General features: G+C 36.1%; 2 protein-coding genes across 3 annotated transcripts; both read left to right on the forward strand.

Moving 5' to 3' along the window:
- The first annotated feature begins 626 nt into the window (after positions 1-626).
- On the forward strand, positions 627-9,197 carry abhd14a (abhydrolase domain containing 14A). The gene is made up of 5 exons (XM_042497136.2): positions 627-1,019; positions 3,430-3,710; positions 3,891-4,006; positions 5,552-5,787; positions 7,255-9,197. Exons 2-5 carry the CDS (start codon positions 3,448-3,450, stop codon positions 7,435-7,437), a joined length of 798 nt encoding a protein of 265 aa, XP_042353070.2. The 5' UTR covers positions 627-1,019; positions 3,430-3,447; the 3' UTR covers positions 7,438-9,197.
- A 3,225-nt stretch (positions 9,198-12,422) lies between these two features.
- Positions 12,423-27,232, forward strand: LOC121961092 (aminoacylase-1A-like). Of its 2 annotated transcripts, none has more exons than XM_042510946.2 (15): positions 12,423-12,580; positions 14,141-14,287; positions 16,292-16,356; positions 16,449-16,553; positions 16,648-16,742; positions 16,934-17,010; positions 19,028-19,117; positions 20,267-20,323; positions 20,435-20,508; positions 21,403-21,452; positions 22,763-22,907; positions 23,063-23,131; positions 23,217-23,296; positions 26,393-26,453; positions 26,587-27,232. In XM_042510946.2, exons 2-15 carry the CDS (start codon positions 14,161-14,163, stop codon positions 26,749-26,751), a joined length of 1,260 nt encoding a protein of 419 aa, XP_042366880.1. In that variant the 5' UTR covers positions 12,423-12,580; positions 14,141-14,160; the 3' UTR covers positions 26,752-27,232. The 2 variants fall into 2 exon arrangements, with proteins under 2 accessions (XP_042366880.1, XP_087946514.1); XM_088090388.1 differs by lacking the exon at positions 12,423-12,580 and adding an exon at positions 12,925-12,946.
- The last annotated feature ends 687 nt before the right edge of the window (positions 27,233-27,919 follow it).

The following is a 27,919-nucleotide window of genomic DNA, read 5'->3' on the forward strand; positions in this document are numbered from 1 at the left end:
CAGCACATTTAATATATATATATGAATGACATAAGTAAATGAGAAGTATACATAAAAATAAACAGACAACAAAATCAAACAAAAAAATAAAGAGCCCTTTAAGAGATTATTATTAGTGTTATAATATTATAATTATTGATATAAGAACAGATTAATAAACAGACAAAAAAAATGCGTACAAGCATATGTTTGAGAGATTATTTTTATTTTTACCAATATATTTTCCATAGATTTTAAGAACTTATTTTCTATTCTATTTTTGTAATAATGTTATTACTATTTTCTCTTTAAAATTTTTTTATTTTGTATTTTCAAAACATATAGAAAATATTAACAGCACATTTTATATATATATATATATATATATATATATATATATATATATATATATGAATGACATAAGTAAACATGAGAAGTATACATAAAAATAAACAGACAACAAAATCAAACAAAAAAATAAAGAGCCCTTTCAAAGATTATTATTAGTGCTTTATTATTATTATTATTATTATTATTATTATTATTATTATTATTATTATTATTATTATTATTATAGTGCACTATTTTTTCCCTCATAGCGTCAGCAGGAAATGACGTCTGGTGCTTCGCCGTTGTTATGTGCGGCTCGCAATCTGCTCCGATGAGGAACAGACGATTTAAGCCGTTTATGTGTAACTGTTAGGAAACACACATTCAATTAAAATTCCTGTGCATTTCTCGACTCTCGTGCGACAGTTTCCATCCAGTTTTTACTCGATTATTGTTCGGACACTTCCTATCGAAGGACCGTAGAATACACAGGCGGTTTCTCGTTAGTTAAACAATGTCCAGCTAGCGTGAAGCCAACAGTTTATCCTTCCAGTTTGAGACGCTAGCTAACACCACCAGCACCGACCCCCGGAGCCTTCCTGCAACATCTCCCATCACTGGCAACCAGCGATGCAGAAGACATGACGATAAAGCAGACGACTTCGTCCTCCTGTCAGTGAGCGTGTCTCCGTGTTATCTCCTGTGTGTCGGTATGTTTACACACGGTGCTGCATCCTTTATGTCTCCAGCAGCGCCCCATTGTACAGGCATTTAGCTAGTAGACAGCTAATGTTAGCTTATTTGCATATTTTGGCTAAATTACATTTGTCAGCTGACTGTTTCTGCTCCACTATTGTATTGATTTTTTGTCCTCTATCACGTAGTTAACATTCCCTAAACTGACTATTTCTTGGGTTTTCTGGGTTCACTTTGTTTCCCTGTAGTCCTAACTGTTGAAACAAATTGATCGTGTTGACTAAACTCTTAGAAACCTGGATCATCATAGATTTTCTCGTGCTGCTTTCAGATGCCTCTCATAAGTATTTAAACCTTTGATCTGTGAGCAAATCGGCTTGATTTCTTTCAAAAACATGGGGTAAAAAAACTATGAGCAACTGGTATTAAATATTTCATAAACTGCAAGAAATTAGTAGATTTAGAAAATTACTTTTGACAAAACGCATATAAAGGAAAAAAGCCAGGGAAAAATTCTGTCTATAATTATAATTTCTTTTTACAAATTATGTTATAAATGTGTTATGAGTTTTAAGGTGCTTCTTTTTTTTAATTTATTGTTCTTTCTTTCTTTTTCAACTAATTTTCAGATAATTTTCTTGAACTTTTAAAAATAAAAAATATTTAGAATTTTTTTTGCTGATTTTTGGGACACTCCCCTGTTTTTTAAAGAAATCAAGCCAAACTGCTTAGGTTGCAAAGGATTAAGACACGACAAGACAAGACTTACTCCCACACTAGGGAAATTCACACGTTACAGCAGGTCAAGAGTCAGAAGCAGAGAAAAATGCAACAAGGTGATTTGAGTTAAAAAAAAAAAGGTTTAAATATTATAAAATGTAAAATAAAATTACATTTAAAATCTATATACACTATATACACCTTTTACTTATACAGATACTGTATGTACATGATTGATAGTTGCTTGGAGTAACAGAGACACACATGGTGTTTGGTAAATTTACTGTAAAAATATAGAAATATAGCTTATAAATATAATTGCACTGTGAGTGGTAAAAAAAAATTGCACAGCATGTTTCAGTGTATAACTATAAAACATACAAATATGCACATATTTTTTGTAAAAATGTTCTGATTATTGAAAAACAGATTATGTGCAGTATATATAATTTGAGGTGGAAAGTGCAAAAGTAACTGCCTCGATGTAAGTTACCGTTCAACGACATCAAACACTCTGCGATGCACTGTTTTAAGCATTGTGAGCAGGAATCATTCAAGTCTATGCTTGGATATAGATGGCATTTGGGAATTTGAAGACAAGTATTCATATATATAATTTTGCTTGTTCTTTCTTTTTTCATTTCCATAAATCTAAAGAGATCAGTGCAAAACAATTTATTTAAAAAGTGTAGGTGCAATGAGCTAAAGCTTCAGTATACACCTTTTTGGTAATCAAGAACTTGCTCTGGTTTGTTACTGCTTCAAAAGTAATGACTTATTATTGTGTGTATTTGAGTTGTATAAGTTGGAAAATTAACAAAATACACTAAACTAAACTGAACTGATGCCTGCCTTCCACACCAAATCAAGGTAGAAATTGCCTGTTTTTGATTTTCATTCCTAAATGTTCTGCCAAAATTTTACTCAAGTCAATTGCTGACACCTTGCGACACCTTGAGATGTTGCAACAAGTGTAGACAAAGCTTGCATTCTTGTTCCTCGTATTTCAGCAATGCACTTGGTGAGTATGTTGATAGAAATGATGATTAAAACTATGAAAATGAATTTGGTTTGCAAGATAAGATAAACCTGTATTGATTCCCAGAGGCGAAATTCGAGTGTAAATACAAAGCCATAGATTGAACCACAATGGTCTTGATAAGGGATCGACTGATATTAGGTTTTCAGTGCTGATACCGTCTATTAGTAGTTAATGAGACCGACAACCAATATTTGGAACCAATATGCATTTACAATAAAAATGAAAATCTTAACTTCAATATTTGGAATTTGGACTATATTTGGACTATAACAAACTCCAACACAAAACTTTGTTTAAATGCCTAACTGAGACTTTCAACATGAAATACAACAAGTTCTAAGCAGTTTGTTTTTTTATAGTAAAGTGGCAAAAAAAAATTAAACATGAATGAGTAAAAATAGCTCCCGGAGATTTTACAAAGTAAAAGTTCCTCCCATGCTGGCACTTTCTTTGCACTTTTTATTTAATTAATTTTATCTGTTATCACTAAAATAAAACACTGATACAGATAATCAGCAAAATGCCAAATATTGGCTCCATTAATTGGCCAGGCTGATAATCTGTTGACCCCTGGTTTCTATTGTCAAACAATGAGGAATATTGTATGATCAGAATCCATATGATGGTTTCTCAGACTATGCTCTGTCTACCACTTTTCCCAGATCATTCATCCTGACTAAATGAATTTCTTGCGTAATCGTCTGGTTGTTCTGGGCCTGGTGTTGTTGGCCACGTTACTACTCTACCTGCTGCTGCCATCCATTCGCCAGGGCAGCATGGAGCCGTCCCTCGAAGCCCAGAGAATGGGGCTGATGGGCACCCCTCCTCCTCCGCTTCCAACTATCAACGTGTCCATTCGCACCGGCCAGCTACCCGGGGACCCTCCGCTATTCTTCAGAGAAGCTTTACCTATTGATGGAGCTGGGCGACAGATACTGCCAAGGTGAGGTGAAAGATCTGAGCAGATAACAGGTCTTGTCCTTGTAATCAAGAACAGAGTGAACAAACCAGGCAGTGAGGACAATAAATTAAAACTTGAAGTGCTTCTAACCGACAGCTCTACGCAGATAGTAAATGTCTTGCCTGAAATAAAAACATGAGAAAAAGGTGTTTCTCTGTGCAGGCTGCAAGTGGTCCTTCTGCACGGCCAGGCCTTCACATCCAAAACCTGGGAGGAGCTCGGTACGATGGCCCTGCTGGCAACTAAAGGATATCAGGCCTTAGCGATGGATCTTCCAGGTAAAACTTAAGTCTTATTGTTCATAATCAGCACTTCCGTAAGTGACTGTAATGATGATATTACTAAAATCTGGAGTATACACAAATTTTTTTTACAACATGTTTAGTCTGATACACTTATGAAGTAGATTTACAGAGCTGGATTACTTCAAATTTAATATGAACTCAGATAAGGATGACCTCTGAGATTTGGCAGGCCAAGAATTGTCATCTTCTTGTCGTGGTAACTTTTCATCAAATTTCGTGAAGTTGTCTCGTTGAATGCAATTGACCATTTAATAGATTCTTGTGTGTGATTGTCAATGTATAGTAGGAGACTTAGAAATGCCCTGCTGTCAAAAAGTCTTGATTTGGAAAAAGGAGATGACGCTTAGAAACTGTTGTTCATAATGTAAATATGGCGTTAATTCCTGTTTCTCAACATTTCCCCCTCTGTTTTACTGTACTTCTACACTATTTTTTGTGACGTTTTTGAACACCAATATTTAAAATCTATTGATGATTTTGTATTTTTATATTTTATGTCTTGTATGTCCTTTGGGTGAAGCTTTTATATATCCAGTATAGGTTTGGCATGACTTAAGTCGAATAACAGTGACATTCAAACAGTTTTCATCACAATGAATAGTAAAATACTGAAGTCCGTACTGTGCAGAAGTCTAAAAAAAAAAAAAAAGATGCGTATATGAACATACTCATTCTTAAACAAACCGCACCAGGTCAGTATTGGTGTTTTTTTATATCTTTTTTTGCTTGAGTTTCATGAGCTAATAGTGCACTCTTGTGGTCTGAAATTAGAAAATGTTTTATACCTGATCTGACAAGGGGCACATAGGATGTTTCTTTTCCATCTCTGAGATGAAAAAAAATACCAAAATAACATTTCCTAAAAGATATACTATGCAGGATTTTCTTAAAAGAACAATGTCATGCAGAAGTAATCCTTCTCAATCAACACTTGATGAGCTGTGTGGTGGTGTATTTTCCTACAGAGTCTCTGCCCTCCGCTTGTATTTTCTTTTTACTTTCTGTGTTCAGGACTTTAATGGGTTTGTAGCCCCACAGTGCTCAGGTGAGGTCGGGGCTTTATAAAAAGGTAGCGTCCAAATGCCAGACTGTAAGCAGCAGCTATCCAAGAGACACAGCGCTGAAAAAACACAAATATAGCGAGGTGAAATGCTAATGAGAGCAAATTTTGGGTTAGTTTTTATTTTCACTTTTGATGATGAGCATGTTCACAAACACTAACCAACAATCCTGCATAGTGTAACTGATTATTTTAAATTAAGTTCGACATAAGCAGTGACATTAGTACATGAAATTTGGTGACTTCATGCAGTTCTCAGCACTGCTCTACCCACCATCAATCTAAACAGAGGTTTAATCAGCCGGAATAAATCCGGATAAACTCTGAGTCCTTAGTCTGAAAAAAGTCACTTTGTGCACATATAAAAGCACACTGGTGTGAATGGATACTGATCTGAGCACACTCATTTTCTAGTTACGCTTACAAACATGTTTTACAAGTTGTTGTTCTTCTTGGAGGGTATGGAAAATCGCCGGACTCGGAGGCTCTGAAGACAGATCAGAATCGAGTGGACCTCCTTTCAAGGTTCATGGAGTCTTTGGGCGTCAGGGCCGCTGTGCTCTTGAGCCCTTCCATGAGCGGACATTACTCCATCCCCTTCCTCATGAAGAACAGCGAGCAGCTACATGGCTTCATTCCCATAGCGCCAGTCGGTACCCGAAGTTACACTCCACAGCAGTACCAAAATATCCAGGTGAGTGAGGTGAAGACAGTGGTGATTAATGTATTCAAACAGAAACAACACACATGATGGAAACAGCATTTGTGTGTCTCATGTGAATAAACAAACTGTTCTGGTGTTTCTCATGAAACACTGTGAACTGTGCCTTTAATGGGGAATACATAACACTGAGGCATAACCAGACTATCCCAGTAGGGGGTTTGTGTCTGTAACGTGTCTTAAAGTACCCAGTAAGCACAGCACTGTGTGCTTTTTTGGTTCCAAAGGTAAAATACCAGCAGCTTTTGATGGAAATGCAGCTTTAGGGAATGGGCCCTATGGCAGTTGTAAATTTTGTCCAGTCTATAAACGAGCTTCTCAAAGAGGCCGAATCAATATTTTTTATAGCTCATAAAGGAGCAGTGCTTAGGATTTTGCAGATTGCAACAAACTGAATGCCCCTTCCCACATTTCTTACTTTCCAAGTGTTTAGAGAACCTACGGTGACCTTCAGGTATTGCAAAAACATGAAAGGTCCTCTCTAGAGCCAATGTTTGGTTTGTCCATTTGGGGCTACTGTACAAACATGGCGGGCTGATGCCGTGGTCCTGCCTGATGCCATCTACTTCTGCTATTATTATACACATATAATTATTATTGTCACATATACATATACTATAATATATGCATGTCATTTGATATTTCTACTTATATTACTATTGTTATATTTTATGTTATAGTTATTTTACTCTCTCTCTCTCTCTTTTCCATGTGTTGTTTTGTCATTTTGATTACCGTAATTTTATGGTTCTGTAAACATGGCATCTATTTCACGTCTATTTCAGGTTTCTACCATTTTTTCCCCTGTTAAAGGTTTTTTTGGGGGGAGTTTTTTCTTATTCGCTGTGAGGGTCCAAGGACAGAGGGATGTCGTATGTTATAGAGCCCTCTGAGGCAAATAGTGACTTGTGATAAAGGGTGCTTTATCAAAAAATAATCAAAAACAATTATTATTTTCAGGTAACTGTAAACTTATGACAACTTAATTATGAATAATATATTCCATTTTTGCCCATATCTCCCCCTAAATCATACACACTGCTCCTTTAAGCATTTCTGTAACAGTAGTGGGAAACTAATGGATTCATTATTTTCATTGTCAACTTGTCAGCTGTTTAATTGCTGGTTAATTATCTGATATCTAAAATGTCACAAAAATGTCTAAAATGGCTAAAGTGGCATTTGGCTAGTTTTGTCCAACAAAAAAAAAGATATTTAGTTTACTATCTTACATAAGGCAGTCAAAAGCAGCACATTTTTCATGCAATAGGCACAATTTAGCCAGTTACAGTAGATTTACCACCCACTCATATGTCAGAGGGCTTTGTGTATCTTCACACAGCTGCATCCTGATATTGGTTTGTGTTTGTGTGAAAACATTTTCTTACTCTGTGTCATCTCATCGTCCTCTCACTCCTGTGTGACTTTTTTTTTTTTTAGACTCCCACTCTAATTGTGTTTGGAGCTCTGGACACAAATTTGGGTGCCCAGTCCCACAAGAACCTCATGCAACTCCCAAATCATTCGGTGCTCAAGTTAGAAGGAGCTCGTCACGCCTGCTACATGGACAAACCCAGAGAATTTCACCAAGGGTTGATCGACTTCCTCAGCAAACTCAAGTGAGACATGTGGCAGAGGAAGAGGAGGTAGAAAGATGAAAACAGTCAGAGGAACACTAGTCAGTGGTTTAGGTTCTAAGATCTTCATCATTCTCATATTATTATCACCTGAAGAGAACAGTGGCATGGGAACAGGTTTTAATACATGAAAATTGGCATGTGAAACCTTGCAGCTACACTTAACAGTACAGTATTTCAGATGTTTCCTTTAATTTTCCATTGTGTCAAATACTAGTTCAGCTGAGCTTGTTCTTAAAAAAAAAGCTTCAATTTGTATAGTGGTAAGTTTTGTTTCATGTGTTTCATGTCTCTGTTTGCATGTAAAAACATGGAATGTGTTTGTTTCACTCCGTTACCATTTTTGTAGGTGACACGTAGGCTGCTGTAAATATGCAAATGTATTAGGTGCCTGTGTTTGAATAGCTTCTATTAGCTTCACATTTGAGAAACACATTTGTATATTAAGGCCTGGTAACCATTCCAGCTTCTGAGGAAACACATGCTTGACAAAAGCAGAATTGATATTCACTGTAAAATTAAAAAACACACAAAATGGAAAATATAAAATGAAAAAAAATCACACATTTATTTATATAATGACAAAGTTATATGTAATATATTTGCAATAAGTTTGGACAATCATGCAAAAAACAAACTTAAAATAAGAGATATGCATAGCTTAAAATAAAAACAAAAATGGTGTGTTTTTGTATGTGTCAGTTGATAAAATGCCATATTTTGGGGTTATTTTGATGTACCTTCTGTACTGCTGGCTTTTTCCGTCTTTTGTGAAAGTTTTTGAGAGATACTGACACCATTTTTTCCACCCACTGCTCGCATCTTTTGCAAATGTTGAATACTGTAAGAGGCTGTCTCGGTACAGTTGGTCCCCTCTGGCCTTTAAGTGAGAAAACCCAACAGAACTGTTTCACTTTGCAGCATTTTTTTTCTTTCTAAATGCTGTACATGAGTTGTCAAATCGCTTAGGAGGTTTTTTTATTTTACTTGTGTTTTGTCTCTTTGTATGTTTTGAGCTCTCAATGCCACTGTATGTTTTACTCTTCTAGCGCAACAAATGTCAGAAATATTTAGTTGGAAAGGAGGCAGAGAACACGTAGATTATGTAAAAAACATATCTAAGACCAATGCATATTATATAAAACTAAAGGTATGCTTTTGGCCACGCTGAGTCAAACCATGCCTGGCCAATAAGCATTTCTTTTGTCAGTTTTAACCATAGATTGTGTGTAAAGTATCTTTATATACAGTCTATGGTTTAAACATGCTGAGTATGTGTATTGTATTGTGCTCTCATAGTTCCCTACATTACTTACTGTGTAGAGGTATGGGGAAACACATACAAAAACCAATACTATATCCAATTTTCATGCTACAGAAGAGAGCTATAAAATGTGTAAATCCATTGAATTATTATGAGCCAGCCAGCAATATATTTATTAACTTACATTCTTTAAAATGTTGTTGTCTATTTCATATTAAATCTGTACAGAAAAAGTACAAAGCACAAAATAAATAAAAATTTGCCTCCTAACAGTATTCAAAAGTGGTTCTAGCAAGTATTATAATAATCATAATCATCATCAACAAACAAACAAAAAACAAAGACAGACCTAAAGAATTGATGTAACTGTCAAAGGCGTTAAATTGTCGAATGGTTGCAACAAGGAATAACAACTGTAGTTTACAAAAAAAACTGTAACTAAAAATAAGATGTAAACAAATATAAATCTGGGGGAAGATTAATATTTTGTATGTTTTTTTTTAATTTTGTTATTGTTTATGTTTTGTTGTTTTTCTTGTTGTTGTTGGTTTCTTTTTTTTTTGTATAACCGCATAGTGAATGAGTTCCATATAAGAATAAGCTAAAGTGTAGGAATAATAAGCTACACCTTTCTTCTGTATGTGATTTTGTTTCCCTTTGTTTTTCCTTTTAATTTAATGCCTTGTTTTTATTTATTCTTTATAATCTTAATTCCTTTTGGAAAAATGTTAAGACGCCCTGAGATAAATTACAACTACCACTACTACACAAAGGAGGGAAGGTAATAACAAGAAGAAAAAAATACAAACTTTAAAAAGGATTTGCATGCAAAACATACACTTTGACAGTCAACAACTTGTTGTTGGAGCAGGTGGCCAGCAGGAGGTGTCGTGTCACGTTGGTAAACTGACAGTGATTCCTGTTACTCCTCAAAGACCCGTGGCAGCATGGCTCGTGTCCTGTTCTTCACCTGCAGTAAAAGACAGTTTAAAAAAGCTTTTTGATAAAATGACAGTAAAATTACCAACAGAAAAGCTGAATTTTGTTTGTATAATACTTGCCTATTCGTTGCTTTCATCATGATAGTTTTCTGCTTACTTTGACCCAGAGCCCTTTAAGAGATTTAAGATTTTGTTTATTCTAGTGCACTAGCTTGACCTTCCTGTCACTGGAGCAGGTTGCTAGGAGACAGTTGTCAGAGGAGACAGCACAGCAGGGCACCTCGTTACCGTGGGCCTAGATCTCTTCTCACATGAGAGGCTTTAAAACACCTGAGTCCAAAGGTACAGTGACAACAGTTACACAACTGTATTCAGTTATAGTTTTCTGTCACCCTTTAAGAACACAAATTCCTTCCCAGTGTGAGGAGGTAAAACATCTAATAGTCCACTATTAAATTGGTGATAGCTGGTTTTGCTGTTATTCACTATGTAGCCTGCTGTAAAGTGATTTCCCTTGTGAGGCATTTTCTGCAAATGTAGCTGTACAGGTATATGCGCAGAAAAACTGCAAACAAACAATACTAAAGATAAAATATGAAACCTACGATGCATCAAAAAAGTTAAAGTTCAAGCGCAAACTAGGATGCTCAGGTTGACATTTATTAACAGTTCACATTAAATAAGAAGGAGCAAACTATGTGTTTCGCATATCACTTTAACAGATTAATTTTTTGTTTAATCACCATCAGTTATTGTTATTATAAATCATCACCTGCTCATTGGCATAGGATGAGACAGGGTGCTACAACATTAAAATTCATGTCAGCTTTAATGTTACTATGTAGAATTCATTTCAATATAAATATACATTTTATAGGATAAAAAATACAATTAATGTAAAGATACAGCGAACAACATATTATAAGGAATATATTCATAAGGGATAATACAATATCCAATACTAAAGACAGAAAAATGTCATAAAGATACCATAAATATCATGTAGTACAAAAAATATATACAAGTACAATACAAAAAATATCATAGAATCTACAATTAATAAATACACTACAATTCAAAACACATACCAGTAGGGAGAGGTGTATGTTATTTTTAGAGTAAATATATGAAAACTACGGTGTTTTGGCCACAGACATATGTATATGCTTATACAAGATACATGCATACTTTAGGCAGTGTAATTTAAGTGGATGCTGATAAAAAATACTGCATTTTCATTTTTCAAATAAAATCATCTAGCATGGACATACAGTATGTGTATACGTGAAAGGTGTTCACAGCGTATATGGATTTTATATTTTTATACATTGGCTGAGGCTAGAGACATAATGTTTTCAGGTTATCTGTCTGTCCGCCTGCCTGCCCATTTTCCTGAACACGATATCTCAGGAGCACTGTGAGGAATTTTCTTCAATTTTAGCACAAAAATCAGCTAGAGCTTGAAGATGAACTGATTAGATTTTGATGGTCATAGGTCAAAAGTCAAGGCTGCTGTGAACTCAAGAACACATTGAGGGAATTTCTTCAAATTTGGCAAACCTGTTTGAGTAGACTAAAGGATGAGCTGGTTAGATTTTGGCGGTCAAAGGTCAAGGTCACACTGACCTTGCATGGGCCTCATTCTTGTGAATGCAATGTCTGAAGATGGCCTTTAGGGAATTTCTTCAAATTTGGCACAAACGTCCACTTGGACTCAAAAATGAGCTGATTTTAATCTAGTGGTCAAAGGTCAAGGTGACCAAATAAAACATGTTTTTGGCCATAATTCAAAAAGTATTCCACTCAAATTTTTCACAAATGTCTAATAGGATATATGGAGGTCTGACATTTTATAAATAAGAGGTCAAAGATCAATTGAGACATTATAATGTTCTACCAAATTGCTTTTCTGGCCATTATTCAGCTTCAGAACTACATTTGTTCAGAAACTGAATTGGTGACACTAATCTTATGTGTCCACCTTCAAACATTGCTGGTGCATAGATCTTCTGTGCTGCTGGGGGGGAAGATGTGGGTGACGCATCTATGTCTTAACAGACATGGATGTAAACTGTAACTGCAACTTGACTGGTACACAGGCATACAACAGCATGGCTATATAGTTGTTTTGGGTTTTTAGCTTATTTTTATTTTTGCTTTTTATCTAGTCTCATTTTCTTTATCACTCAATTATTTTTTTCTTTCTCCTGCTTCTGACTCTTGCACTGCTGTAATGTGTAAGTTACCCTGGTGATAAATCTTAATCTTAACTTATCTTGTCTTATCTCACCTTATCTTATCTTATCCTATCTTATCCTATTGTATCTTATCTTATCTTATCTTATCTTATCTTATCTCATCTTATCTACGCGGGAAATGCAGATGTTTGAGGTGTTGTGGCAAGGGAGAAGAGGGAGATTTGTACGAACTGAGCTGAGTTGTTGGTAGATAGAAAAATAGATACATACATACACACACATACATACACACATGCATACATACATATAATATAATAATATACCACATGCAATACATACATACACACAAACACACACATGTATATATTTATAGATTTATATAGATACATATAACTATATTATAGCTATACGGGCTTTTGGACTGGGGAAAAGGGAGCTCACAACAAAAACAATGATAAATGAGTGCAATAAAAGCTTCTACCAACAGATGCCACTGCAGAGCGAACGGGTTTTAAAACATTTTAAAACGTTTCAAAGCAATGGTTTAAAGGTATTGAAACGTTTCAAAGTGCCGAATTTGCCGTCTCTAATTTATATACACATCACTGGTGAAACAGTCTTCAACACACCGGCGACGTGTTTTATTTTGAAGGGCAGGAAAAATCTCCACAGCAGCAGTCAGCTGACTGAGCGCAGCTTACCTGATCAGCAAGTTGGACACACGGGGTGAGTCCTGTCACTACAAACTCTCGCAACAATAATTTAATAGATATACGTTGTTCGCTATCGTATAGTCCACATTTACCACCAGCAGCCCCAGACAGTGAGCTAACAAAGCGAAGAGGACGCAGCCAGCTCTGTCTCCTCCTGAGAGAGGTTAACCAGCTACAAGGCTAGCTAGCTGTTTTAGCATTAAAATGGTCCTCGTCGCAGCTTGACGCAGGTACCGTTGATGTTTCAGGCTGCTGGCCTGGCACCTGACGGTCACACTGCAGCTATAACCGGAGCTAACGTCAACACGGCGCCGTTTACGTTGCCAAGAGAGAGACAAGACAAGAGACACAATCACTAGACACGTCTCACTCGATCCCAGTGTTTTGGCATCATGAATATCTAAAATAATACTGTGCATAGCCAGTGAACTCTTGTTATGTTAAAACGGTGTCCTATCTACATGTCAACAGATATCCAAAATATATGTATAGAAATCTACACTTCCACTGTTACTTGTTTAGTCTTAAATCTTATTGAATATGTGTGGAATTGCATTTTTACTTGTCACAATGCCATTTGTGGATAACCATAATAACATTTTTAATGTGTTTATGATATTCGAAATTAGATAATGGGTAGCTGGAATATGTTTTTATTGTGGATATCTAAAGTTAAAATTCTGACTAGTAACAGTGGGATTGTAGATATCTAAAATGAGAATTATTCCTAGTAGGAATTCAATTGCCAATATTCAGAATGGTTATTCTGGATATATAAAATGACATAGTTTGACATCTAAAATTGAAAGTTTTTTCTTTCCCATTGTTTATTTACATATCAGAGTGTAACAAATATCCAGCATGCAGTTTTCGCATATACAAACAAAACAGTAATAAAAGCCACTGCAGTGTTACGTTAAATAAAAACATTATAAGACATACAGATGTAAAGTGTCTTGATGACCTTTTTTGTTAATTGAATCATTGAGTAATTTCATGCAATGTTGAATGTCCTTCAGAAAACTGACAGTATTAGATCTGTGATTGCTAAAGTCATTACCAAATTAATTATGAAATATACTTTAGGTAATTGAAAAACCCAAACACCACATTTTCCCAAAATATTGTAAAGTCTATGGTCCATGATCAATCTGCATATGTACTTTGTACTTTGTTCTTGGTGTGAGGACAATGCCAAAAAAGATGTAAAACATTTTCAGAGTGCCCATCACAAAACGTGCAGTTCATGTTTGTTTTTCAGATTTCTGCACCGAGTGACTGGAAAGGTAGTACTAAAAAATTTTGATCCAAAATTAAAAGCCCAGTACACATGGAAGGCAAAATGGATGTCATGTGTCCTCGGAAGAATGACGTTGTGGATATCCTAAATGACAATTGTAGATAGGATGAATGTCATTGTACGTATTTGAAATTTTCATTTTGACCAAGGAGTTTTTAATTACAGATAGCCGCAATACATATCCAGTCTAGCTATTACATGTGAAAACATCTTGCCATTTGCTATTGTGTTTTATTGTAATATGTTTGTTCTAATGTGTTTTTGTGTCCTCAGAGGAGTAAATAAATCGCACCATGCTACCTGACAAAGATGGTCCAGCTGTTGGAGGCGGACAGAGCTGTCCTGAGGGGGAGGACCCCTCTGTGAGTCTGTTCAGAGAGTACCTCCGTCTCAGAACTGTCCACCCAGACCCTGACTATGGTGAGATATCCTCTTTACAAGACACGGATATATCAAGCCATGCCCTTTGGAAATGTCACAGCTGGATTTTTGGCATTTATTTAACAAAAATGTTCAGGGTCAGAGTCAAGCCAGATGTTTGAATATGCCCAAAATGTCTGGAGTGTCCCCCTCCAGTTTACAGCACTTTCTATAATAATATTTATAAACTTTATTTATGAGGCCCTTTTTTAAACAAAGTTACAAAGTACTTTACAAGGTTAATCCCAGATTTAAAATAATGCAGGATTTAAGCAAAATAAATCAGACACTTTCAAGAAAAACAAAGAAACAGCAACCCCAACAGTAACATAAATACCATCAGTGAAGCAGATAAGCAAAGTTGGCAGCTAAGTGCCCAAAAGATTGCACTGAGGTATATAAAATTTAAACAATGAGAATAAAACAAAAATGAAAAAGCATACAATACCCGATGAAAGTTTATGATGATAACATGATTATAAAATAAGACATGTTTAAAATGAACAGTGTGCTAAAATTCATATAATGCTTTTTTAAACAGATAAGTTTTAAGAAGTGATATAAAAGATGTCACCGATCCTGCAAGCCTCAGATCCTCCTTTTATATTATTTTAATACTCATTTGTAAAATCCTTGAAAGTTCTGAAAAAAGTCATGGAATTTTTTTGTTACATGAAATTATTTGTTACAGTACTCTTATGTTGGTAACTTTCCATGTAATGTGGAAGGTAATTGTAAAGCACTTTGTGCTGCATTTCTTGTATGAAACGGCCGATATGCAGTTTATTTTTTATCATTATTATTATTGTAGCTGTGAGGTAATATAGCTTTAATGTGTCAATACGTAAAAACATTTGTTTACCATAACATTTGTTTCATTATTTTTTTCTCAAACATTCTGTCTTTTTTTCCACATATGTCAGCTAACTGGAATTATGTTTCAGTAGAGTTTTAAATCTGACAGATTTAAATAAGAGAAAAATTATGTTGTGACAGTATGATTTAACATGAAGGGCATTGAATCCCAGAGTTATTCCCCAGCTATTCCCCACTACTTATTTTATATTTTACTGCATTTCTGAGATGTTATACATTGTTAATATTCATGAAAATTTCATCACAGGCCCTTTAAAAGTTATGGAAAGGATTTGAAATGTTGCCCATAAAATATGTGGAAACCCTAATCAATTTGTCTTCTGTGATTTATCAAAGTCCAGCTCTTATCTGCATCAGTTAGACATTAAATGCTTCCAGTCATGTATCTAGCTTGCAGTATTGAAAAGAAACCTCGGCAGCTGAGCAAGGCTCTCACTTCACTGGTCAAACAAAACAAACAAACTGGGACCTTGACTGCACATTGACAGCTAAGATTGTTTGTCTGCAGGAAGTTTTGCCATTTGTGTTGGTTCAGGTTAAGACTCACTTGACTAACTTTGCAATTTTGTTACAAATAAAACTCTGTTTTTTTCCAATTTAACTTTTTATCAACTTAAAAGCCTAAAAAGTGAGAATTTTCTTTTCCATCTACTGATATTCTAGCACAGTTTCTATCATATATCCTGCAACTTGACACAAATAAAATGAAATCAGATTTTTTTTTTGGAAAGAAATTTAGTTTTATTTCATATTAACATTTTATTTTAATCAACTCATCCTTCAACTCCAAAGATTCAGTAGGATCAAGGACAAATTGTAATTTCTTATTATTACTTATAAATCTATCTTGTATCTTGTACCTTTTACATTTACTTTAACATTCTCAATATTTTTTCATTTATGTTATCTATTAGTGTGTTTAGACCAGTATGTGATACAATCATGTTGGTATCAGCAGCAAACAAAATAGGAAAAGAAAATGTACAAACTACTGCAAAATCATTAGTGTAAATAAGAAATAATAAGGGTCCCAAAATATATCCTTGTGGTACACCACATGCTATATAAACTGTGCTTGAAGCATAACCAAAGGGTATTTAAACAGATTGTTCTGCCATTCATTTACAGATGCTGCACTTAAGTTCCTGGACAGAATAGCAGAAGATCTTGAGCTACCCATGAGAAAGATTGAGGTGTGTGCCATTGATAATATTATAATTGATCAGAAATGTTCTTTGTCTGAAACGAAATAGTGGTTCTTATCTGTCATTCCCTCTCCCTGAAGGTTTGTCCGGGCAGAATCGTGTCGATCATGACATGGGAAGGAACGAACCCGAACCTGAAATCCATCTTACTGAATTCCCACACAGATGTTGTACCTGTTTTTCAGGTATGGTGTCTGTCTCTGTTTGTGGAGTTACAAACCTGTTATTATTTGTAATAGACATGGAAAAAAATAGATTTGATATCAATCTCTTCTCCAGGAACATTGGAAATACGATGCTTTCAGTGCTTTCAAAGATGCAGAGGGCAACATTTATGCCCGGGGATCACAGGACATGAAATGTGTAACTATACAGTGGGTATAAACTGCATTGATAACTTGTTTTATTGAACAGGATTTGTACTCTAGTGTTTTTTGATCTTTAGTTTCAATTATGTATGAAACACCTCTCCTAACACCCACCCACTCAACCTGTATACTGTCAGTTCAGACTCCATTTCTTATTTCTGTCATAACTCTGACATGTTTTCTTTTGTTCTTTGCAGGTACATCCAGGCAGTGAGAAGACTGAAGGCAGAGGGACGGAAACTGATGCGCACTGTGCACTTAATGTTTGTTCCTGGTAAGATTATGTGATTGCTTCCCTCCTCTGTGTATAGTGTGTTCGCAAAGCATCTGCAAACCCTTGGGCCACCCATACAGGTGTTTCTACTTGTTTCGCCAGAATGCTTAAGTCTCTCCATGTCACTGCTCACACATGGCCCAGGTGTAACCTGTAGGGCAGGTGGTGTACACTGCATGCAAAACATCCTTAATACAGCCTCTCCAGTATGACGTTAATAAAAAGATGATCGTCCGTATTTTTGACAGTATTTAAAAGTACACCTGCAGGATTTCTAAATATCCAACTATACTATAATACCATGATACCGCCTATGCCTAGAGGTTAATCCATATTGATCACAGCAATATAAACCAGACAGTTAAAGAGTCATGCATGCAGATCATGATAGCAAAACCAACAACACTCATGGTAGCTGTCACTGTACCCTGGACAATGTGGGGAAGTGCAAATTCATTAAAAGTTGCCACTCAAAGTTCCCGTGAAATGGAGGAAAGAGTGTCTTTATCTTCTGTACTATGTGTATTTCACAGTGAAACAGAATATTTGAACGCTGTACAGTTACAAGAGGAATTTAAATCAAACCCCTCCCATTTGATTGGACAGCTAAAAATTGTGTGGGCTTAGATTTTTGCGCAATACAAAGCTATCGAAGACTGCGTGCTCGACACAAACCTGCCTCACTGTGGATCAGGAGGAGGACGAATGAGAGATGAATGAATTAGACCTCCACCAAATGAAAACAAAGCTTATGCCCACGTAATCCAAACGCACATCTCTTCTTACCTCTCTCTATATTGCTATGTTATCTACAAAGACCCACAAACAGTTAAGTGCAGTGTATGACCGGTGTGGCTGGCTAATCACCCAAAGTCTCATTTGTTTGGATGAACTTTTATAAACACCCTTGAGTACAGGATGTCATCAAACATTTGAAACCATTTTGCCTGGTTTTACAAAAAAAAACAGAAGACAGATTTTTTATGTAAAATTACTTTTTAAACTACTTTTTTATGTAAATATTTGTAACATATATTTGACATATAACACAGTTTAGATGATTGAGTTACAGAGTAACAAAGGACCAAAATCAGGGAAAAGGGATTTTCATTTCCTGGGGACTTAAACCAAGATTTTGTGGCATGGCTGTAACTGGTAGGAGGCAATGCATAAGCGGCTTAGTGTATTTTATATAAATATGTTTTTCAAACTGGGAACAATAGGAATCAGACAGTGGAATTGTTCTGTAGTCTTATTTAGCCACCTGTTAGCCGCTGTCTTTTTTAAGACACATTAAAGCTTCAAAGTTCATTGCGGGATATTTACTGACAAATTTTATGTGGTTAAAAAAAACAAAAAACGTGAAAGTCTCTTACACTAGTGTTAACCTCAGACCTTATTTCAGGCATCTAACCAAAAACATGTTCAAAAAAACCATTGACTTTGAGATGAGATGAGATGAGATGAGGCACCAGATGTGCTGAAATGCTAACAGATTTCTGCATTTTAGGACTCATTACTGGGGTTCTCTATTAGCAGATAATCAAGCAGTGATTCAAGTCTGCACACACACTGGGCTCAGAAGGATTGGGGTGAGGAAAGACGAAAGGAGTCTCTCCATGTTCTGCAGTGTTTTGCAATACTGGAAAAAAAACACCATTTTTTTTTCTGTCCTCGTCAAATGTCTGTTCATTCTGTAAACCTACAGACTGTCTGTACATAAACATCATTGCTACTGTAAAATCAAAATGTGTTTACCCTGTGAAAAGATTCCAATGTCAAAATTAGTCCCTTAACTCCTCAAACCACGGGTCCTGCATCATATTTCCGCCCTCGTTCTCATGCGCTCCATCTGTCATGCCTCTGTGCCTTCCTAGTCGGTGCCCGCCACACAGATTGAGAAACGCTCAGTTAAAATATATAACTAACATAACAGACTCTTACCAACTATGAGCATTTTGGCAGTGCAAGTGTGAAATTCATAACTATTATGTGTTTTTTTTATCATTCTTCTTAGATGAAGAAGTCGGGGGTCACAAGGGAATGGAAACATTTGTGAAGCATCCGGAGTTCCAAAAATTAAATGTTGGCTTTGCGCTTGATGAAGGTAAATAAATAACGTTGTTTGTTGTTTGCAACATCTTTTAAGAGTTAATGAATAAGAATCTGAACACTGAAGGTCACTCAGTTACTCAATAAGCTGACACCAGAGCCAGTTACAGAGTTTATACCATAACCTTGAAAAAATCAATTTTCTGTTTCGTTGGCAGGTATTTATTTAAAATTGTATTTCTTGACACCTCAAACATTCGTGCCAATGTTGTGCAATTATCACTCCAGGTCAAGGTACATTTTAATAAACTGCAGGTTACTATAGCAACAACACATTTTCTACATTATCAGTGATTGCAAATGAACTTAAGAAAATGTATGTAAGTTAAATGTATCTTCTTGTATTTGGTTTAATGTCCTTCGAGGTCAAATGAAGGTTGGAGAGATGGAAACATCACTCCAGCCTTAACATTAATTTTTATTTCCATATCAAGATATCTTATCAGGCATTTTTACCTTCTTCTGGGTGGTTAATACAGACTAAACCAGTGCTGGCTGATATTACTTTAAAAATTAACATTTTTATGTTAATTATCATAAATGCAAACTATAATTTTCATACAAATCGCCTTGAATATAAGTTTTGGAAATGCTTAATTATTAGGGGTGTAACAGTTCAGAGGCCGAAAGCAAAACCTTTGAAACCGACGGCCAGTCTCATTTCATGGTTCTGTCTTTCGTGTCTCAGTCTCTGTCTGCACCGTAACTCACAGACTAATCATGTAATGGGGAAAGGTTGCATGATTTATTTATAGCAAGAAAAGGATTTCTGGACATGAAAATTAATTTAAACTCCAAGATCACCTTTATAATTTGACTAAAAGTGAAAATATAGCCATTTCCTAAATTTTGGCTTTTTTGCATAGTTTTTGCAACATATGCTAATAAGGAAAGGTTGCATGGCTGCACAATGGTAACAAATGGATTTCTGGACATCACATACACAGACTTAGACATGTAGATTAACTTTATATGTTTATCAGAAACAATGTAGTAGCCATTTCTCTTTTATGCTAAATAATTCATTTGCACTAATTATAGTTTTAATTTCAGTTTATAGGAAACAACATTTCTAGGTTTAGTACAGGCCATAAATGAGTTTCCAGTAGACTAAAGGTGTTTTTTTTCTGTGTTTGTTCTGTAGGTCTGGCCAACCCTGGTGAGGCCTTCACTGTGTTTTATGGAGAGAGGAACCCTTGGTGTGAGTATAAAATACATAAAGTAAAAGACTTCCACCATCTTATCAGACTCCGGGATTTATGAAGGATGATAAAGTCAATGTTGAGTCAAGCAGATGATTTCTTCTCTCCAGGGATCACAGTCCACTGCCCTGGCAGTCCAGGTCATGGGTCTCGGTTTGTGGAGAACACAGCTGCTGAGAAGCTGGTACGTGTCAATGTCATGTCACAAGTTAATAAAATTGTTTAATCATATAAACACGTAACAAAGACTGAGAGGGACTGTAAGCTGTGGATTCATGGAGAGTATTTCTTCAAGTCGATTGAAATAATTTTGATTAGAGCTTCCACCTTAACTGAAATAACAAAGTAAACAAACTAAAAAAAAAAATATGTGGCATTATCACAATTCCACTAAGTGCAGCATTTATTATTTCAACAAAATAAAATAAACAAACTGAATGTGTCTTCAGGAAATGCTCTCAAATCCATTTAGTGCAGTATTGTAATAAAAGTACAGAGCACTATAATTGAGTAATATAGTAATACAGTTCCACTTATTACAGCATTATCGCCAAAGTAGTCCACTAAATATGAACAACAAAAATTTAAATTCCCCCTAAAGTGGTGTAGCAGCTGAAGTTGAACATAAAAAAATCAGTTTCTACTCTTTGGAGAATCAGCATTACAATAATATCTGCTGCACATTGTGCTCTTTGTTTATGACACCTGTATGATGGCCGACATCAACAAAGGATCGGGCGGCAAATGCTCAAAAAAATCGGTCCAGATCAACTAAAATATCTGCTGATCGGGCCTGATACCGATCTGTCCGATCCGATTGGGACATCCCTAACTGCTAGTGTTAGCAATACAGACAATTCAATACAATCCAGCAAGTTCACATTGCTGTCTGTAGCGACAATGTTACATCAGGCTTATAATTTCTTTATTTATAATTTATAATTATTTATAATTCCTTCTCATCGGACAGGATCAAGCTTGTCTTTTGTGATTGAGTTGGTTTTAGGAGAGATTTTAATTCTGACTATTAGTATAAACATACCTATTGTGAGTGACCGTTCTGCCTTATTCTTCTCAGCGCCAAGTCATAAACTCCTTCCTGAACTTCAGAGAGAAGGAGAAACACAGGTGAGATTGAACTTGATCTATTACATAATGTATATGGCAAGACAGATTTGCTCATTAATACTCGCTTTGGGGTTTAGCTTGAGTTGACAACGCTTGATCTGCTTTGTGCCGTTATTCTACAAATGTGTGTCTTTGCTGCTTTTCATACAGTAGATTCAAATAACCTGCGGTAAGCATCTCTTAAGGGCTGTAAAATTGACATTTTGTCTATTCCAACTGTGCATGTTTTGCTTTGAATGGCCTGTATGTCTGTTTATGGCTGACTCCTCCTGGAGTATTGCGACTGAGATGTTTTAATGAACCATGTGTAACAGTAAAAATGTTGCGTTCATGTTCAGACATTAAGATTGTAAGCAGCCCTGATTTATGGTAGAACCTGTCGAGGCAATAATCTGCCACCTGCGCTACAACCCATTTAACAGAATAATGGCAGTAAAAACGAAGTGACACTCATGGAATACTGATGTTGTTATGCAGGTTGTGTGCTAAACGTGATTTTTTTTTTTTGATGTTTCACAAATCAACAGATGTGGGATTTGGACCTTTTAGTCTTTCACAGTACAGGGACATGTTGCTTACCTTGTATCTTCTGCATGTTAATACTTTATTTTACAGGACTTCATTCAAGGGAATTATTATGAATTGATAGACATGTAGAGGAATTGTAAGAAACTTCATGAATTTGACTCCCAGTCATTTCAACAAAATGCTTATCAGTCATTGTGCCTTATTCAGCAATATTCTCTTAACTGTCTTTTGTATTTTCTGGGTAAGAGAAAACATACCAAACACACTTAACCATCCAAATCTGCTCTTACCCAGGTGTGCTCAATGCTGAACCCCACTTGATCATAAGTCAGGGTTGTAAAACGAACTTCTGCAGTAGTGAAAGTTATATAGGCCTTCTGTTAAATGTATTCAAGTATTAAAAGTAAAAGTACAGATGATTTTTTTTGCATTAGAAATGACACGATTAAGGAAGAAGAGCAAAAATAAGAAAACATAAGTAAATCCCAAAAATTAATTGTGTACCCACAAAAAAAGAACAAATTGTTGATACGAACAAAAATAAGGCTCATGCATGAGGCCCATTATGTGTTGTGTTTGTGTCCCAGAGACATCAAACAACATGAGCGCAAATGAGTTGATTATTTGTTTTTTTGGTACAAAGAAAAACAAATTTGCTTTGATTAAAAGTTAATTTTCAGTGTTCATGTGAGAGAAATGCAATTTTACTTTAGATTTCATTATGCGTAATTGTGTTGAAATTGCAGTGATGCCATTAACGTGTGTGTTTGTGTGTTTTTCAGGCTAAACACCAGTGAGTGTTTCACGCTGGGTGATGTCACCACAGTGAATATGACCATGGTCAAAGGCGGCGTCGCCTACAACGTCATCCCAGCTGAAATGGACGTCAGCTTTGATCTCAGAATACCACCTACAGTAAATCTACAGGTGTGTACAAGTGCATGTCTGAATGAGTGTGAATGTGAGTCTGAGTTTGTCTGTGTGACTCATGCACACATCTGGATCCACAGGCAGATGCGACCTTGTGAAATGACCTCCAGCTTATTGCTAGCTCTAAACTAACACTATTATTATCCTACCAGGAGTTTGAAAGACAGATCAAAACGTGGTGTAAAGAAGCAGGAGAGGATGTGACCTATGAATTTGCTCAGGTCAGTGCACTTACACCTAGAAATAAAAGTGCTGGTGCTTTGTTCCTGCTGTCAGATAGTTTAAATTCGCTGTCATCTATTGCAGAAACACATGAACCAGAACGTGACTTCTACAGAGGAGAATGATCCTTGGTGGAGCACCTTCAGTGCAGCCTGCAAGGCAATGTGAGTACTGCCCACACCAATGGATTATTTGAATTGGATTTTCTTTTGCATGTTAGATGCAGGGGCACATACAAGGCAGATCTTGTGAAAATGTATTTTTCTAGTGACACTACCCACTAGATAAAAGCAAGTAAAAGCTGCAATATATTGTGACAATTTTGTGTTGTAATCAGAGTTCCCACAGTCATGAAAAACCTGGAAAAGTCATGGAATAAGTAAAAATAGTTGAAAGTTATAGAAAAGTCATTGAGGTTTTACCCCTTTGAAACCTGAGTAAACTAGACTGATTTCTTTCAAAAATAGGGAAAAGACAACAAGCAATGTAAAAGAGGAAATTAGCCAAAAATTTGCGACAAGAAAATCTGTACAAGAAAATTACCTGAACATAAGCAAAAAAGAAAGTTATAAAACAATAACAAACAAGGAAATATCCTGATTCCTTAAAAAGTAATAAAATTCTCCAAAATGATTTTTAATATATAATTATGATAATTAGAAATTTAGTTTTCTCAACATTTTACCCTAGCTTTTTACAATCATTTTTTAAAACTGCTAAAATTTGCAACAGATTTCTTGTCAAGTTGCTCATTGCCTTTTCCCCCATGTTTTTTGTAAATCAAATCAATTTTCTCAAAGTACCTGCGAAAAGAGTCCGAGGCCACACAAGAAAATTGATGTAGATCCAGGTTTCAAAGAGTTAAAAATCATTTAAAGTTTGGGAGAGGTCATGAAATGTGTTTGTTCTTAGTAATGAAATTACCATAGTAATCTTCCGTGGATAATCCACCATGTTATATAACATAACGGAACATTTATTTGTGAAGCTGTCGATGTAACGTAGCTCTGATATGTGTCGATGTGCTGGTTTGTTTACCTTCATGTAAATTTCCTCATTTTCCTACCGTGTTTCCTTTCTCCCTTTATGTGTGCCAGCTAGCTATAATTGTGTTTAAATCTGTTATGTTTAAAAAATGCTGGGCAAGTAGGGCAAGAAAAATAGAAATTGTAATGAGTCCTTGACAAGTCATGAAAACATTTTTAAAATTATGTCCATGAAAATGTGTGGGAACCCTCTATGATTGTGGTTCCATCTAAACCTACCATTATATCTAATTCAGCAAAGGTTAAATGACTTTTAAATGTCCTCAGCTCCAGCACCTTCCCCAAAAGCCCTAAAAAGGATAAGGGGTTACGGAAAATGAATGAATGAATGAAATGTGCTCAATCAGTGTCCATTTTCTCTTGAGCCTTTCTGAGAAATTTCGAAGCAACAGAAATCTGCTTGCAGAAGATGAGCAATCAATCACTCAGATTTCTGCAGAATAAAATCTTTGTCTGCTGTTTTAGAGATTCATAGAAGAAGAATTGTGTCCTCTGTAATTGCTTACACAACCCTTTTTTTAATGCATTCGTTCCGTCAGGTTTCACACCTTAACTGCAAATATTCACACAGCTCCCACAATCCTCTTCTCTTGTTTATTAAGAACTGTACTGTCTGTCCTGTCTACAGTTACTCGTCTCTGCAGCTGAAGAAAAGCTGATAGTCTTATTTTATTTAATTCATATTCGACTGAAAATATATATATATAGAGAGAGAGAGGGGATTTTGGCCATGAATGTCTTACACAGAGATCCTGCGATAGGGCCACATCAAAGTATCTTCAGTCGCTGGCTTTGCTTTTTATGCCTCCGTGCCAGCAGTAGCTGTGGCCGGAGGCACTGTGTTTTTCGGGCTGTACGTCTGTCCACACATACGTCCCATTCTTGTGAATGCGATATCTCTTTGAGGGACTATGTTTGCAGATTTGGAACAAACATTCACTTGGACTCAAGGATAAACTGACTAGATTTTGGTGATCAAAGGTCAAGGTCACAGTGACCTTGCATCCGTCTCATTTTCGTGAACGCTGTCACAAAATCACATAGAGGGAATTACTCCAAATTTAAAACGGGCATGACAGGCGTGACGTGAATCACAACAGCATCAGCCTCTTGTGTGACATACAATATAAGTGTCAGGCGGCGTTTCTCAACATTAACGACGGCAGAACATGGCAATAAAAATCACTTACCGTACGTGTTCTATGACGGCTGATCTCGTCCTCTGCTCCGATGGTAAGGAGCTCCCTGACCTCATTGTCTTCCCAGTTTGCAGACATTTTTGGCTGCTGTGCTTCTTCTTCTCTGAGTTAGCTGCTAACAGCTGCTAGCTGCTGTTAAAATCTCCTGGCAGTTGGTCACACACATAACATAACAAAATGTCACACCCATCCCGTCCTGCCGGCTGCCTCTTATACACAAACGTGATTTGCAGGGTTCCCATGATCATGAAAATGACCTAACCATGACCTGGAAAAATCATGGAATTTTACAATTGTGTTTTCCAGGCCTGGAATAAGTAAAAAGACTCAAAAGTTTCGGAAAAGCTATTGAATTTTTAACCGCAAACTGGACTGATTTCTTTGAAAAATGGGAAAACGGCATCAGTAACTTACGTGAGGAAGTGAGCTAAAAAATTTTGCAACAAATTAGTAAAAAGTATGAAAAAATTGCTATATAATAAAAAGAGGAAAGTGAAAAAACAATAACAAAAAGGGGACATGACCTGAATTTTATAATTTCACATCAATTTTAATTTTAATTTTAATTCTAAAAACATTTTTCCCTAGCTTTTTGATATAATTGTATAAAACTACCAAATTTGCAGAAAAATTGTTTTAAAGATATTATTTTGGAGGGGCATTTTGGCCTTTAATTGATAGGACAGCACAAGTCGATCTGTCCTATCAAATCTGTTGATATAACGTAGCTCTAATGTGCTTCGATGCATAATGTTTTATTTACCGTTATTGCGTTCATTTTCTCCCCACGACCCGTCTCTCCCTTCATTTGAGCCAGCTACCTGAAATTATGTTTGAATTTGATATGTTTGAAAAACGCCCTGCAAGTGGGGCAAGAAAAAGAAACAACATGGGTCCTTGAAAGGCATGGAAAAGTTTGAAATTTTGTCCATGAAAATGTGCGGGAACCCTGAGTTGCAGACAAAACTGAACCTGTCCTTGTGACATAAAAACTTCGTCCCTGTCTCCACTGTAGGAACATGACTCTGGAAAAGGAGATATTTCCCGCTGCCACAGATAGCCGTTTTATCCGAGCGGTGAGTAAATGAACTGGATGTGATGGGAAAAATTCTTTTAGTTTGACTTTAATGACATTTGACGCTGTTGGGCGAAAGCTATTCCATGCCTTCAGTTCTGTGCCGGGTTAATAGGTTTATTTGTTGAATCTAGGTGGGGATCCCTGCTATTGGCTTTTCCCCAATGAACCGCACGCCAATCCTGCTACATGATCACAACGAGTACCTGAATGAGCAAGTCTTCCTGAAAGGCATCAGCGTGTTCGAGAGGCTCATCCCGGCTCTTGCCAGCGTTCCTGCCTTTCCTGACGAGGCTTAAACAAGTCTTTATTTTAATCCTCTCTAAAACGTGTTTCACTGATGATCCGACTATTTCACTTGAAAATTTTACAGAGACTACCAAAGAATTATAACGTGTATATCTAAGCCAAACTGAGCACTTAGCCTTTGGTACTATTGATTTTTTTTTTAATAACTCTCAGGATATAGGCGCAGTAAGCTTTTCATTACCTAGTATTGCAGTTTTTAAACAACATACTTATTGTATGTCCACATTGTTGATTGAGTGTGCCTGTGTGTGTGCAGTCTTAAAGATAAATCACTATTGTGTAAACAGCATTTTCCATTAGCATGGAAAAATTAACTTTCTAAAATGTGAAGACGACTTTGATTAACCCTGCAATCAAACGTCATTAAATTGCCATTTTTTTTCCAAATCTAGTTTGATTTTAAAACAATGATTCCACAGATATAATTTTATTTAATAAACTGGGATTGAATAAATATATATTTGTTTATTACTTTCACGGTCATATTTTCTTCTTCACAAGTTAGAGATTTGTGTCACACTCGCGTGCGGTCTAAACACCAATGAATGAGCAGCAGGATTAGGGAGATGTGTTATGGAAGAAGATTTCTGACTGCCTACGGCAAAGGCATTTAACCTTCAGACAACCATCTGCTTCAAGGACAGGCAATAAAATTTACCATAACTGCATCAATAAAAATGTCCAAACATCAGTTAAAGCAGTGAATCTATCAGTGTAGCCTTCAAATGATCGCAAAGTGCAAAATTACCATTCAGTACTCTGTTTGAGTGTTGTGATGGAGAGTCAAGCCCACACACGACTTTCAGCATTATGTACTAAATGGATGTTGTCTCCACTGTTAATGATAAGCCGGTCAGAACAGGAAGCAAAGAGGCTGAATCATTTTTTTTTTGTTTTGTTTTGTTTTTTTTAAGTAAATTTCCAGCGATGCTAAAATGGCTCTATGGATGGCATTGTTGGTTGTTCAGTCAGTCGGCCTATCAGTGAAATATCTCAACTGTTGGATGGACTGACATGAAATTTTAAACAGACACTCATGCTCCCCTGAGGATAAAACCTGCTTACTAGAGATACACTGACGTTTTCTCTGCTGCCAATTTAATTCAATTCGAAATCACTATTTGTCCTAGAGCGTCAATTAAAAGGCATGTAGAGTAA

Source organism: Plectropomus leopardus, chromosome 2 (assembly GCF_026936395.1).
Source record: "Plectropomus leopardus strain MGB_pleo_1.0 chromosome 2, ASM2693639v1, whole genome shotgun sequence".
Lineage (NCBI taxonomy): Eukaryota > Metazoa > Chordata > Actinopteri > Perciformes > Serranidae > Plectropomus > Plectropomus leopardus.